Genomic DNA, 14,345 nt, shown 5'->3' with positions numbered 1-14,345 from the left:
AAGGAGCTGCTTTTAGCACCTTCTCATCAAATCTTTAGTTTGATCCCTTTAGACCATTCTCCTTAATTAACCATGACGACCATTGAGGACACTTGCTTATTGCGCAGTCAGAGCTTATCTGAAATGATCCAGCATGTTTTGCAGAGGGATTGCACAGAGATCTCCACTGGGATGAAATAGTGCCTGGCCTCATGTCAAGCAAATTCATAACCACTGGGAGATCACTCATTGAAAGACCAATGGGCTGCAAGCCATCAGGTGAAGGCCATTAACAGGACCTAATGCCTCCTCTTTTTCCCACTCTCTTGCAAGGCGGCAGGATGACTCTGGAGGATCTCAAGAACTTCAATGTGGAAATAGTTCCAGCTCTGAATGTGTCACTGGGAGATTACACTCTGTACACCCCTCCTCCACCAGCCGGGGGACCCATCCTGAGTTTTATACTCAATATCCTAAAAGGTAAGTCATGACTAACTCAGTATGTAAGGTTGGGTTCCTAGTTCATGTCTCATTAGACCCCATCCTTCCCTGCCTTCCCCCAGCTGCATTTTATCCACTGGCCCCACCATCACTCCCATCACAGCTGCATCTGATAGGCAGTGTTGTTCTCTTTGTAGTTTTTATAGTTTTTTTCTGCCTTTGATACCAATTGTAACCCTGTCTGTGGTTGAGCATTGTGGTTGTTACTTGTTTTTGATGTTAGTTTCCTGGCTCTAATATTGTCTGTTGTAGCTCATTACCCAACCACTGTCCATGCGGCCTTCTCTACTTGTGTCATTGCTCGCCCCTCCCAACAACCTCCAGCAATAATCCCTGGAAGACCATATCGCAATTATTATGTGCCTAGGAGCTTGGTGTCTGATATGTTTTCAAAGGTTTGTACACAACACACTTCTTTGATTCCACAGTGACTGACTATGCCCCATAACAGCAGGCTTTCATAAGAATGTTCATCAACTTGATGTCCTAGTCCATCGATGACACATTCCAAGGCATGCCTTCAGCCGGTGCTTCATTGCAACGTGAACTAACTCCGACACCCCTTCTTGATATTTGGGTTCTTTAACATTGCATCCGGAATATATTTGGCGAGTACATTTGAAATCTGCGCAATCAAGTTTTGTTATTGGCACAAGTCAGTGAGTGGGGAGGGAGTTCTACCAAATGTTGATGCGCCCACCTTGCACTGCTAAGGGTTTGGCTTCTGCCCCACAAAGGATTCCATCCGATGTGTGTACGACTGTGGGTTGTGTATTGTGTCTATTATATATGCCTGGAACCTGGGGTCCCCGGTGTTACTGTTCCTATTAGTTATTAGTTATTTGTCCCATTTCTGGGAGTCCCACCACTGCATTACTGAATTCTGGGATCCCTTGAATTGTGTCTCTAGAAGTATGGGACACTGACATCATACCGACGCACAGACCTCACAGTACTGCGCTACTGTTAAAAGATGCTAGCCCAAATGCCGGCTACCCACATTCTCAGCGCTCGGCTGCTCTTGGGGTAGGTCCTCGGTTTAAACAATAACATTAAAATAAAAGCACTTATATGGCTAGAAGCTGGAGGTTCTAGTATGATATGTCTATAAACCGGGAACTCTGTACTCTTGTGTCTACAACATGGGAACAAACTCTCACCTTTATCTTCGTAACTGCTATTTTGATGTGTCCAGAAGTGACTGCCTCCGTCCCCCCCGTGCCCAGATGATGCAAATCCAGGAATTAACTGACTAGAAGTTGGGGTCCCTGACATTATCTCCTTTGAAGCTGGGATTCTTTGCACTAGAGCCTTGGGTGGCATGAAGCAATATATGACTTGCTTAATAGCTGTGCATACTAGTATTATGTCCCTTGGACCTGTAGTACCACAATTATGGGGCTATATACCCATACTGGGTGCCATAGCTTTAGAGATGCCAGTTATATGTGCCTGGAAGCTATTGACCTCAATACTAAGTGCCTCTTCAAGCGGAACCTCGATATTTTGTGCCGAGAAGCTGAATACAGCAGTCTTATGAGCTTCACTGTTAGCAACCCTGACAGCATGTGCCTAGTACCTGAAGACCACCTCATGACACTTCATAAGAGCAAAGCCCATTTGTTTGAGTTTTTGACATTGCATCCGTAGGAGGTCGAAACAAAGATGTTATAGTGCCTGGAAGTTTTGGTGACCTATTTAATATGTTTGAAGGCATTGGCTCACCTCTCCCCCGCCACCCCAATCGTGCGCCTAGAGACTAGGACCCCTGATATTATGTTCCTCTGTGACTTGGAAACCCTGGGCCTCATTCCGAGTATGGCGGTAAGGGATAGCGGCCACCGCTAACGAGAGCGGTGGCGGTAATCCCTTACCGCCATACTCCGAGTTCCCTTAGCGCCATGGTGCTTTTAACACCTGCTTTTAGCAGGCGTTAAATACCATGGCGCTAAGGGACCTTGATGTTAATTACGCCACCGTAATTTACGGTGGCGTAATTGACGCCTTCCCCACTCCCATTATGCCCTATGGGGCAAGAATGGGAATGGGGAAGGGTAAATGGGGATTGGGGAATTACCGCCCCGCCAACCTTGGAATGGGGCGGTAATTCCGCCAACCACCAAGGCGCTGCCGGTCCGGGTACGGCGTCAACCAAGGTGTTAATAGCGCCATTGGTTAGCGCCGTACTCGGAATGAGGCCCCCTGTGTCATGTGCCTGGAAACTGGATACCCCAATATAATGTGCCTACATACCGACAATCCAACATCATTTAACTGGATTATTCTGCATTTGGCCCAATTGTGTATTTAGCCTGGCTGTGTACGGAAGAAATATTCTGCGTTTAGCCTAATTGTGTAAGGTACCAACTCAGCGCATGAGGTGTTTCTAAAATCAATCACTCAATGTCTGTCTACGCATTTTAGGCCCTGCTCCCCTTTTAAATCCAGGCATTTTCCTAATTGTATTCATATTACGTTTGTATGTGCATTTTAGGCCCTCCTCTCCTTTTTGAATCTAGTCGATACGTAGCACTGCTCTTTGTACATAGAAGGAACCCAGGTTGTTAACATATTGTTTGCACAGCTAACATATTTTCTCCTCCCTCACACTGCACCTTAATTACTTACCGGAAGGCGCGGGCTCATTGCACTCACGGAAAACACAAACACTATTTCACAACTCCTCTGCCATAAGAATGAAGCTACCTTTATCAACACAAATTCGAATTGTAGCTTCCCACGTAATGCTCTATCTCCTTAAACACAATCCACCCCCTTTAGTTTATAGTTTACCCCCACTGCACACATCCAGACGTCATTCAGACATGGATGGCTAGCAGGGTCTTGGCCACCCGCACATAAGTGTAATGGCTGAAATGTACACACGCATAATAGCGCCTCCCCAATTTGGACTCCTGTCCCTCCCAGGGCATTCAACCAAAAAGCGTTGGGACCATAATTATGCTGTAAGGCTCTATGCAAATGAAAAAAAAATGAAATGAAATGAATGGAAGATGTTGTCCTTGGCAGTATTTGCCCCGACATCCGGGCCCCTGACATTGAGATGAAAATAACGATTAGGGAAAGTCTTCATTGCATGGCTTTGAGGCAATGATACTTTCCAGCTGTGCTATATCTCAAGAATCACCAAGAACACTATTGTTCTTGCTGGAGTGGGGCACCTTAAGATTGAGAAACATATAACCTACCTTATTTCACCATTGAATGTTCTCCCAATCACCTACGGATCACTCTTGGTAGTACTTGCCTTCCCTGACCCCCACACAAGCACACTCTTGGTACCCTGGGGTCCTGCTGATGGTTTTCTTCTGGTACCAAGAGGGTGCTATGCAATGATATATATCAACTAGGGATCACTCTTGGTGGAACTTGCCTATACTGACCCCTAGACAAGCACACCCCTAGTACCCTGGGAGTCCTGCTGGTGGTTTTCCTCTAGCACCAAGAAGGTGCTATGGATTGATACAGATCATCTATGGATGACTCTTGGTAGTACTTGCCTACCCTGGCCACCCCACACAAGCACACTCTCAGTACCCTGGGGTCCTGCTGATGGTTTTCTTTTAGTGCCAAGAGGGTGCTATTCCTTGATACACATCAGCTAGGGATAATTCTTGGTGGTACTTGCCTACGCTGACCCCCCACACAAGCACACTCGTAGTACCCTGGGGGTCCTGCTGATGGTCTTCGTCTAGTACCAAAAGGGTACTATGCATTGGCATGAGCAAGGCACAATTATAGCAAAGAAAATGTACCCCATAATCCAAAATTGGATGGCCATCAATAGTCTATGGGCCTCATTACGACCCAGGCGGTAAGTTACCGCCTGGGTCGTACCTTTACCACCATGGCGTAAACTATGTTTACGCCATGGTGGTTGGCGGACTTACCGCCCCATTCCGAGGTGAGTGGGGCGCTAAGTCCCCATTAACCCATTTACCCTTCCCCATTCCCATTTTTGCCCCATAGAGCATAATGGGAGTGGGGAAGGCGTTAATTACGCCACCGTAAATTACGGTGGCGTAATTAACAACAAGGTCCCTTAGCGCCATGGATTTTAACACCTGGAAAACCTCCATGGCACTAAGGGACCTCGGAATCAGGCGGTAAGGGTCGGCGCTGTTTACGCCGCCGTAAACCCCTTACCGCCTGGGTCCTAATGAGGCCCTATGTCTTAATGATGAAAAGACGGAGATCCGTATCGTGGGCGCACCATCCAAAATCGATTCACTCCACCCAGACTACTCCTCCATCACCATTGATGGCACACCTATTCCTATATCCACAACCAGTTTAACATGCTGGGTGTTCACCTAGACTCGAACTTAACTTTGACCAAGCATGTCAATGCTTTATCAGCAGCCACCTCGTACACTGTCAAGCGTATAGCTCTAAGTCGGCAATTCTTGAACCCACAAAATGGTATCACTCTCGCCCGTGCATTAATCTTGTCTAAATTAGACTACTGCAATGTGCTACTACTAGGTTCATCCAATGCAAATCTCGTGAAACTTCAACTCCTACAAAATAAAGCACTGGGAGCAGCACTTGGCATCAAAATGTCTGGCCATATCTCACAGATTAGAAGGGAAGTCCACTGGCTGCCTATTAAGGCAAGAATACTCTTCAAAACTCTTTGTATCACACACGAATGCCTAGCTAAGGTGGCTCCTATGTACCTCACCAACACAGTCAAACTGAATACCTCGACAAGAACCCTGAGATTAAATAACCGCTCCCAACTCTGTGTCCCACGTTTCAAACTCACATGGGCAAGGGGGAGTAGTTTTCAGGTCTTAGCCCCAAAAACCTGGAACTCCCTCCCAGTGACCTTGAGCAACGAGCCAAACCCACCCAAGATAAAAAAAATCCTAAAAACCTGACCTTTCAATAAATACTAGGCCAAGACAATTTGCATCACCGGGGCCATCAATATAGCACTATTCCCTCCCCTTTCTGCAGGTTAGACATTTGCCCTGAAAACTATCTGCAATAGATTTCTGTCTGCTCTCTAAGACCTAGTGCCTTATTCCTTAACCATTGCATGTATTGTATTATCTGTCTATTGTTTGTGTAATTAATTCTTTCACTGTAACCAGAGATTCTGTAACCTACGCCATGATACCTCTCGGGTTTCGGCGTATAACAAATCCAATAAATAAAAAAATTAAAATTGGCAGTGTTTTTACCCTCATCTAAGGGGTTTAAAGCTATAGGGCTGTCAAATGATACCAATCGGAGAAGTTCAGACAGGACAGAAAGCTCCATTTTATGTTGCGGTATTGGAGGTAGCCTGCATAACTTGTGAAAGATAGTGGGGAACATAAATCAGAGTAACTCCAGGGCACGCGCAGCAATCTTTCTTTCTTGGGCATCGACTGAGTTACCAAGAAATCCTGCTTCCACCATAGGGTACAAGTTCGGCCCAGACTCCGTGAAAGGAAAGGGAGCCAAGATTGAGACCTATCATCGCATCATAGAGGCCTTGAAGTTCGCCAATGGACAGAAGAGCAAGATACGCGACCACTGGGCCCGTGAATCAAAACAGGTGAGTGCGGCCACTGGGGATGGTAAATACCTCAGCCTTAGTTCCTGAGGAACAGCCGTGTGTTAGGTCACTTTGGCATTGGCTGTGGTCCTCAAGGCAACTGACCTAGGGCCTCATTACACGGACGGCGGTAAGGGTTTACCGGTACCGGTATTTTACCGGTACCGGTAAAACCTTACCGCCTTACTACGAGGTCCCTTTGCGGGTTGGAGAATTTAATGCCTGCTTTTTGCAGGCGTTAAAAACCAACCCACAAAGGGACGAGGGAGCTAATTACAATACCGCAATTTGCGGTGCCGTAATTAGCACCTTCGCCATTCCCATTATGCCCTATGGGGCAAAAATGGGAATGGGGAAGGGCAATGGGGGAAGGGGGAATTACCGCCCCACCAACCTTGGAATAGGGCGGTAATTCCCTTTTCCACCAAGGCGGTGCCGGTATTTTACCGGCATGGACCAAGGTGCTAAAAGCACCTTGGTCCACCGCCGTTCGTGTAATGAGGCCCCTAGACTTGTTAGCACAGGTAGTTGGTCCTTCTAACTGACATTTATTGTTTCGCTTTGTTGGTCTTGTTTCTTGCCTGCTTGTTCTATAGTATTTTCTAGATTTTTTTCTTGTCTCTAATGTTGGTTTTCGGAATTGCTGTTTGTGGATTTGCGCATGCAGTAGTGCTGTAATCAAATAGAGGAACTACCACTGTACATGGCATGGGAAGTGACAGATACAACTTCGTAACATATTATGTGTGTTTTATTGCATGTACCACGATTGTAAAAGAGAATGGATTAAAGGTAGTGTAGCATCAAGCCCTCTTCAGCAATCGTATCTGCTCACACTGCCTCCCTGTGTCACTGGAGCTCCTTGCGCTGTCTGTTCATGGGTTTCAAGCACCTCACATAGTCTGTCCATGTACAAAAATTTGTGGGATCGCTAACAAGTTGCGTGCGCTCTTTTCCACTCTCAAATTTCAAACAAAATATATATAATAAAAATACGGAGGGGTCGGCAGCAAGTGATATCACTCCCTCAAACTTCCCACAAAGTTTGTACAAAGTAGACTAAAAAATTTCAGAGTTCGGGAGGATATCTCGCGCTCACACCAACAACTTCTTGTAAACCCTATTATCACTAGTGCTACAATTCTTCTGAATAGGTACAAAAAATTTCTTCAAATTGCATAACAGTTGTCAAATATATTATTTAATTTCGACTTTCAAAGTGTAGAACAGCCGACACGTGTTTCGACCTTTGGTCGTTATCAAGGCCTCTCTATATCAATAGCTTATATCTTCTGTCTTTGTATAGTAGACCCTGAAAGTCTATGTTGCTAACATGCCATATGTTCCAATGGTCTTAACATTCCAAAATTTTTTTATCCAATATTGGCTTTCTCCTATACATGGGCTGGATCCCCGAACTTCAATATACTAATCCTGCGTATTCATCACCACAATGTTGCCCCCCTTATCCGCTTCTTTAATAGTTATGCTCTTGTCATTCATTAAAGCTTCTAAAGCTACCAATTCTTCTTGACTCAAATTAGTTTTAAGTCGCTTGATTTTCTTGGATCTGCTATCCATATGCTTGTATATATCCTTAATGATTGCCTTGTGAAAGGTTTCAATTACATTTTCTGTTCCTAAATTAGGTGTGAATTTAGACTTAAGCTTCAATTCTTTGAGATTAAGGTGTCTAGTGTTAACACCAAGTGATGAACAAATAGATTCAAAATCCACTGTCCTTTCTTCCGCTAATGCAGTCAAGGTGGTAATATTATGAATGTCTGAAATGGTATATGAACTAAGTGGGCTCAGAGTGGTCTTAGGTTGAAATGTTTGTACCTGTGTTGCAAAAAAATTTTTCAGTTTTAATTTCCTGATAAATTTGAAAATATCTATCTGAAAATTCACAAAATCTGTTCTGACACCTGGTGCAAAAGAAAATCCTTTATTCAACACAGCATGTTCAGCCTCCGAAAGACATTTATCTGATAAATTAATGACCAAGTCACAATTTACTAGTTCATCTGACGTTTCTTGCTGCTCGATCTGGTCAGAATTCCTGGCCGACCCTGATCTTCGTCGGAGCTTCCACTCCCGCTTCCGCTTGCCCCCTCTCCTGCCCCTTGTGTGGCACCTGGTATTGGTGTAGTGCCTATTGGTGGTATTATAAATCTGACTTGTTTTGAATTTATAAATCGTATGTTTCCCTTTTTGTGTCTGCGAATTTGTTCTAAAAAACTTTGGCCTCCACTGCGTGTGGATTCAATATCTTCTTGATTATTAGCTTCACCTTCTCTAACTTCTTCCTCTGAATCAGGATCTGAGCTGGCAGGTGTAGTATTGGAAGACCTCGGTCTAGTTTGTGGTATTATGTTATCATATTTAGCTTGAAAAGTATATACACGTTGCTGTCTGTAATCCTTATCATCTCTGAAGTATTTTCTAAATTTCCTCAATTTAATATCGTCTTGATATTCTCGCAAAATTTCATTCATTTTCTCATAGTTTTTTATTTTAGTAGTTTCTGCATTAGGCATAGTTTTTATTTCTTCCTTAAGTTTATTAATTGATATTATGACTCTTTTGTGCTCTCTTGTAGCATGGGTTATTAGTAATTCTAACATAGTTTTAGAACTCTGATTTAGATTCTTCTCCCAATCTTCTGCCAGATCAGCATCCTCATCATTGTCAAAATTAGGAAAAATCAAAACTCTCAAACCTCGAGGGATAATAATGTTTTCTAAATAATTCGTCAAAGACGCATGTTCCCAATACTTATTAATTTCTTTTTTCGACAAACGTTCCAATCTAATAAATTTCTGTTTGAGAGTTTCTGCTGTAGTATAGCTACTCTTAAAAGGGTTCGACATGCTCCCCCTCGGTGCAAAAAGAGCTGCTCGGTCTTCATCCCTATTACACATGTAATCTGCCATAATCAGTAGTGGATTTCAGCAGGCACACAGAGCGAATCGTAACAGAAATACAAAAATTTGTGGGATCGCTAACAAGTTGCGTGCGCTCTTTTCCACTCTCAAATTTCAAACAAAATATATATAATAAAAATACGGAGGGGTCGGCAGCAAGTGATATCACTCCCTCAAACTTCCCACAAAGTTTGTACAAAGTAGACAAAAAAATTTCAGAGTTCGGGAGGATATCTCGCGCTCACACCAACAACTTCTTGTAAACCCTATTATCACTAGTGCTACAATTCTTCTGAATAGGTACAAAAAATTTCTTCAAATTGCATAACAGTTGTCAAATATATTATTTAATTTCGACTTTCAAAGTGTAGAACAGCCGACACGTGTTTCGACCTTTGGTCGTTATCAAGGCCTCTCTATATCAATAGCTTATATCTTCTGTCTTTGTATAGTAGACCCTGAAAGTCTATGTTGCTAACATGCCATATGTTCCAATGGTCTTAACATTCCAAAATTTTTTTATCCAATATTGGCTTTCTCCTATACATGGGCTGGATCCCCGAACTTCAATATACTAATCCTGCGTATTCATCACCACAATGTTGCCCCCCTTATCCGCTTCTTTAATAGTTATGCTCTTGTCATTCATTAAAGCTTCTAAAGCTACCAATTCTTCTTGACTCAAATTAGTTTTAAGTCGCTTGATTTTCTTGGATCTGCTATCCATATGCTTGTATATATCCTTAATGATTGCCTTGTGAAAGGTTTCAATTACATTTTCTGTTCCTAAATTAGGTGTGAATTTAGACTTAAGCTTCAATTCTTTGAGATTAAGGTGTCTAGTGTTAACACCAAGTGATGAACAAATAGATTCAAAATCCACTGTCCTTTCTTCCGCTAATGCAGTCAAGGTGGTAATATTATGAATGTCTGAAATGGTATATGAACTAAGTGGGCTCAGAGTGGTCTTAGGTTGAAATGTTTGTACCTGTGTTGCAAAAAATTTTTTCAGTTTTAATTTCCTGATAAATTTGAAAATATCTATCTGAAAATTCACAAAATCTGTTCTGACACCTGGTGCAAAAGAAAATCCTTTATTCAACACAGCATGTTCAGCCTCCGAAAGACATTTATCTGATAAATTAATGACCAAGTCACAATTTACTAGTTCATCTGACGTTTCTTGCTGCTCGATCTGGTCAGAATTCCTGGCCGACCCTGATCTTCGTCGGAGCTTCCACTCCCGCTTCCGCTTGCCCCCTCTCCTGCCCCTTGTGTGGCACCTGGTATTGGTGTAGTGCCTATTGGTGGTATTATAAATCTGACTTGTTTTGAATTTATAAATCGTATGTTTCCCTTTTTGTGTCTGCGAATTTGTTCTAAAAAACTTTGGCCTCCACTGCGTGTGGATTCAATATCTTCTTGATTATTAGCTTCACCTTCTCTAACTTCTTCCTCTGAATCAGGATCTGAGCTGGCAGGTGTAGTATTGGAAGACCTCGGTCTAGTTTGTGGTATTATGTTATCATATTTAGCTTGAAAAGTATATACACGTTGCTGTCTGTAATCCTTATCATCTCTGAAGTATTTTCTAAATTTCCTCAATTTAATATCGTCTTGATATTCTCGCAAAATTTCATTCATTTTCTCATAGTTTTTTATTTTAGTAGTTTCTGCATTAGGCATAGTTTTTATTTCTTCCTTAAGTTTATTAATTGATATTATGACTCTTTTGTGCTCTCTTGTAGCATGGGTTATTAGTAATTCTAACATAGTTTTAGAACTCTGATTTAGATTCTTCTCCCAATCTTCTGCCAGATCAGCATCCTCATCATTGTCAAAATTAGGAAAAATCAAAACTCTCAAACCTCGAGGGATAATAATGTTTTCTAAATAATTCGTCAAAGACGCATGTTCCCAATACTTATTAATTTCTTTTTTCGACAAACGTTCCAATCTAATAAATTTCTGTTTGAGAGTTTCTGCTGTAGTATAGCTACTCTTAAAAGGGTTCGACATGCTCCCCCTCGGTGCAAAAAGAGCTGCTCGGTCTTCATCCCTATTACACATGTAATCTGCCATAATCAGTAGTGGATTTCAGCAGGCACACAGAGCGAATCGTAACAGAAATACAAAAATTTGTGGGATCGCTAACAAGTTGCGTGCGCTCTTTTCCACTCTCAAATTTCAAACAAAATATATATAATAAAAATACGGAGGGGTCGGCAGCAAGTGATATCACTCCCTCAAACTTCCCACAAAGTGTGTACAAAGTAGACAAAAAAATTTCAGAGTTCGGGAGGATATCTCGCGCTCACACCAACAACTTCTTGTAAACCCTATTATCACTAGTGCTACAATTCTTCTGAATAGGTACAAAAAATTTCTTCAAATTGCATAACAGTTGTCAAATATATTATTTAATTTCGACTTTCAAAGTGTAGAACAGCCGACACGTGTTTCGACCTTTGGTCGTTATCAAGGCCTCTCTATATCAATAGCTTATATCTTCTGTCTTTGTATAGTAGACCCTGAAAGTCTATGTTGCTAACATGCCATATGTTCCAATGGTCTTAACATTCCAAAATTTTTTTATCCAATATTGGCTTTCTCCTATACATGGGCTGGATCCCCGAACTTCAATATACTAATCCTGCGTATTCATCACCACAATGTTGCCCCCCTTATCCGCTTCTTTAATAGTTATGCTCTTGTCATTCATTAAAGCTTCTAAAGCTACCAATTCTTCTTGACTCAAATTAGTTTTAAGTCGCTTGATTTTCTTGGATCTGCTATCCATATGCTTGTATATATCCTTAATGATTGCCTTGTGAAAGGTTTCAATTACATTTTCTGTTCCTAAATTAGGTGTGAATTTAGACTTAAGCTTCAATTCTTTGAGATTAAGGTGTCTAGTGTTAACACCAAGTGATGAACAAATAGATTCAAAATCCACTGTCCTTTCTTCCGCTAATGCAGTCAAGGTGGTAATATTATGAATGTCTGAAATGGTATATGAACTAAGTGGGCTCAGAGTGGTCTTAGGTTGAAATGTTTGTACCTGTGTTGCAAAAAATTTTTTCAGTTTTAATTTCCTGATAAATTTGAAAATATCTATCTGAAAATTCACAAAATCTGTTCTGACACCTGGTGCAAAAGAAAATCCTTTATTCAACACAGCATGTTCAGCCTCCGAAAGACATTTATCTGATAAATTAATGACCAAGTCACAATTTACTAGTTCATCTGACGTTTCTTGCTGCTCGATCTGGTCAGAATTCCTGGCCGACCCTGATCTTCGTCGGAGCTTCCACTCCCGCTTCCGCTTGCCCCCTCTCCTGCCCCTTGTGTGGCACCTGGTATTGGTGTAGTGCCTATTGGTGGTATTATAAATCTGACTTGTTTTGAATTTATAAATCGTATGTTTCCCTTTTTGTGTCTGCGAATTTGTTCTAAAAAACTTTGGCCTCCACTGCGTGTGGATTCAATATCTTCTTGATTATTAGCTTCACCTTCTCTAACTTCTTCCTCTGAATCAGGATCTGAGCTGGCAGGTGTAGTATTGGAAGACCTCGGTCTAGTTTGTGGTATTATGTTATCATATTTAGCTTGAAAAGTATATACACGTTGCTGTCTGTAATCCTTATCATCTCTGAAGTATTTTCTAAATTTCCTCAATTTAATATCGTCTTGATATTCTCGCAAAATTTCATTCATTTTCTCATAGTTTTTTATTTTAGTAGTTTCTGCATTAGGCATAGTTTTTATTTCTTCCTTAAGTTTATTAATTGATATTATGACTCTTTTGTGCTCTCTTGTAGCATGGGTTATTAGTAATTCTAACATAGTTTTAGAACTCTGATTTAGATTCTTCTCCCAATCTTCTGCCAGATCAGCATCCTCATCATTGTCAAAATTAGGAAAAATCAAAACTCTCAAACCTCGAGGGATAATAATGTTTTCTAAATAATTCGTCAAAGACGCATGTTCCCAATACTTATTAATTTCTTTTTTCGACAAACGTTCCAATCTAATAAATTTCTGTTTGAGAGTTTCTGCTGTAGTATAGCTACTCTTAAAAGGGTTCGACATGCTCCCCCTCGGTGCAAAAAGAGCTGCTCGGTCTTCATCCCTATTACACATGTAATCTGCCATAATCAGTAGTGGATTTCAGCAGGCACACAGAGCGAATCGTAACAGAAATACAAAAATTTGTGGGATCGCTAACAAGTTGCGTGCGCTCTTTTCCACTCTCAAATTTCAAACAAAATATATATAATAAAAATACGGAGGGGTCGGCAGCAAGTGATATCACTCCCTCAAACTTCCCACAAAGTTTGTACAAAGTAGACAAAAAAATTTCAGAGTTCGGGAGGATATCTCGCGCTCACACCAACAACTTCTTGTAAACCCTATTATCACTAGTGCTACAATTCTTCTGAATAGGTACAAACAATTTCTTCAAATTGCATAACAGTTGTCAAATATATTATTTAATTTCGACTTTCAAAGTGTAGAACAGCCGACACGTGTTTCGACCTTTGGTCGTTATCAAGGCCTCTCTATATCAATAGCTTATATCTTCTGTCTTTGTATAGTAGACCCTGAAAGTCTATGTTGCTAACATGCCATATGTTCCAATGGTCTTAACATTCCAAAATTTTTTTATCCAATATTGGCTTTCTCCTATACATGGGCTGGATCCCCGAACTTCAATATACTAATCCTGCGTATTCATCACCACAATGTTGCCCCCCTTATCCGCTTCTTTAATAGTTATGCTCTTGTCATTCATTAAAGCTTCTAAAGCTACCAATTCTTCTTGACTCAAATTAGTTTTAAGTCGCTTGATTTTCTTGGATCTGCTATCCATATGCTTGTATATATCCTTAATGATTGCCTTGTGAAAGGTTTCAATTACATTTTCTGTTCCTAAATTAGGTGTGAATTTAGACTTAAGCTTCAATTCTTTGAGATTAAGGTGTCTAGTGTTAACACCAAGTGATGAACAAATAGATTCAAAATCCACTGTCCTTTCTTCCTCTAATGCAGTCAAGGTGGTAATATTTTGAATGTCTGAAATGGTATATGAACTAAGTGGGCTCAGAGTGGTCTTAGGTTGAAATGTTTGTACCTGTGTTGCAAAAAATTTTTTCAGTTTTAATTTCCTGATAAATTTGAAAATATCTATCTGAAAATTCACAAAATCTGTTCTGACACCTGGTGCAAAAGAAAATCCTTTATTCAACACAGCATGTTCAGCCTCCGAAAGACATTTATCTGATAAATTAATGACCAAGTCACAATTTACTAGTTCATCTGACGTTTCTTGCTGCTCGATCTGGTCAGAATTCCTGGCCGACCCTGAT

At 41.2% G+C, this 14,345-nt stretch overlaps 1 protein-coding gene across 1 annotated transcript in view; it reads left to right on the top strand.

Annotated features, from left to right (window-relative positions):
* The window catches only part of GGT5 (gamma-glutamyltransferase 5), a 395,684-nt gene that overhangs the window by 273,355 nt on the left and 107,984 nt on the right, over positions 1-14,345 (top strand). The window contains exons 6-7 of the mRNA XM_069619874.1: positions 313-459; positions 5,913-6,049. Of these exons, the coding sequence (XP_069475975.1) occupies positions 313-459; positions 5,913-6,049 (284 nt within the window). The remainder of the gene's footprint in view (positions 1-312; positions 460-5,912; positions 6,050-14,345) is intronic.

The sequence above is a fragment of the Ambystoma mexicanum genome, chromosome 10, assembly GCF_040938575.1.
Source record: "Ambystoma mexicanum isolate Mex_15411 chromosome 10, UKY_AmexF1_1, whole genome shotgun sequence".
NCBI classification, from domain to species: Eukaryota; Metazoa; Chordata; class Amphibia; order Caudata; family Ambystomatidae; genus Ambystoma; species Ambystoma mexicanum.
The sequence above is the reverse complement of the archived record's forward strand: the minus strand, read 5'-3'. Positions and strand labels throughout refer to the sequence as shown.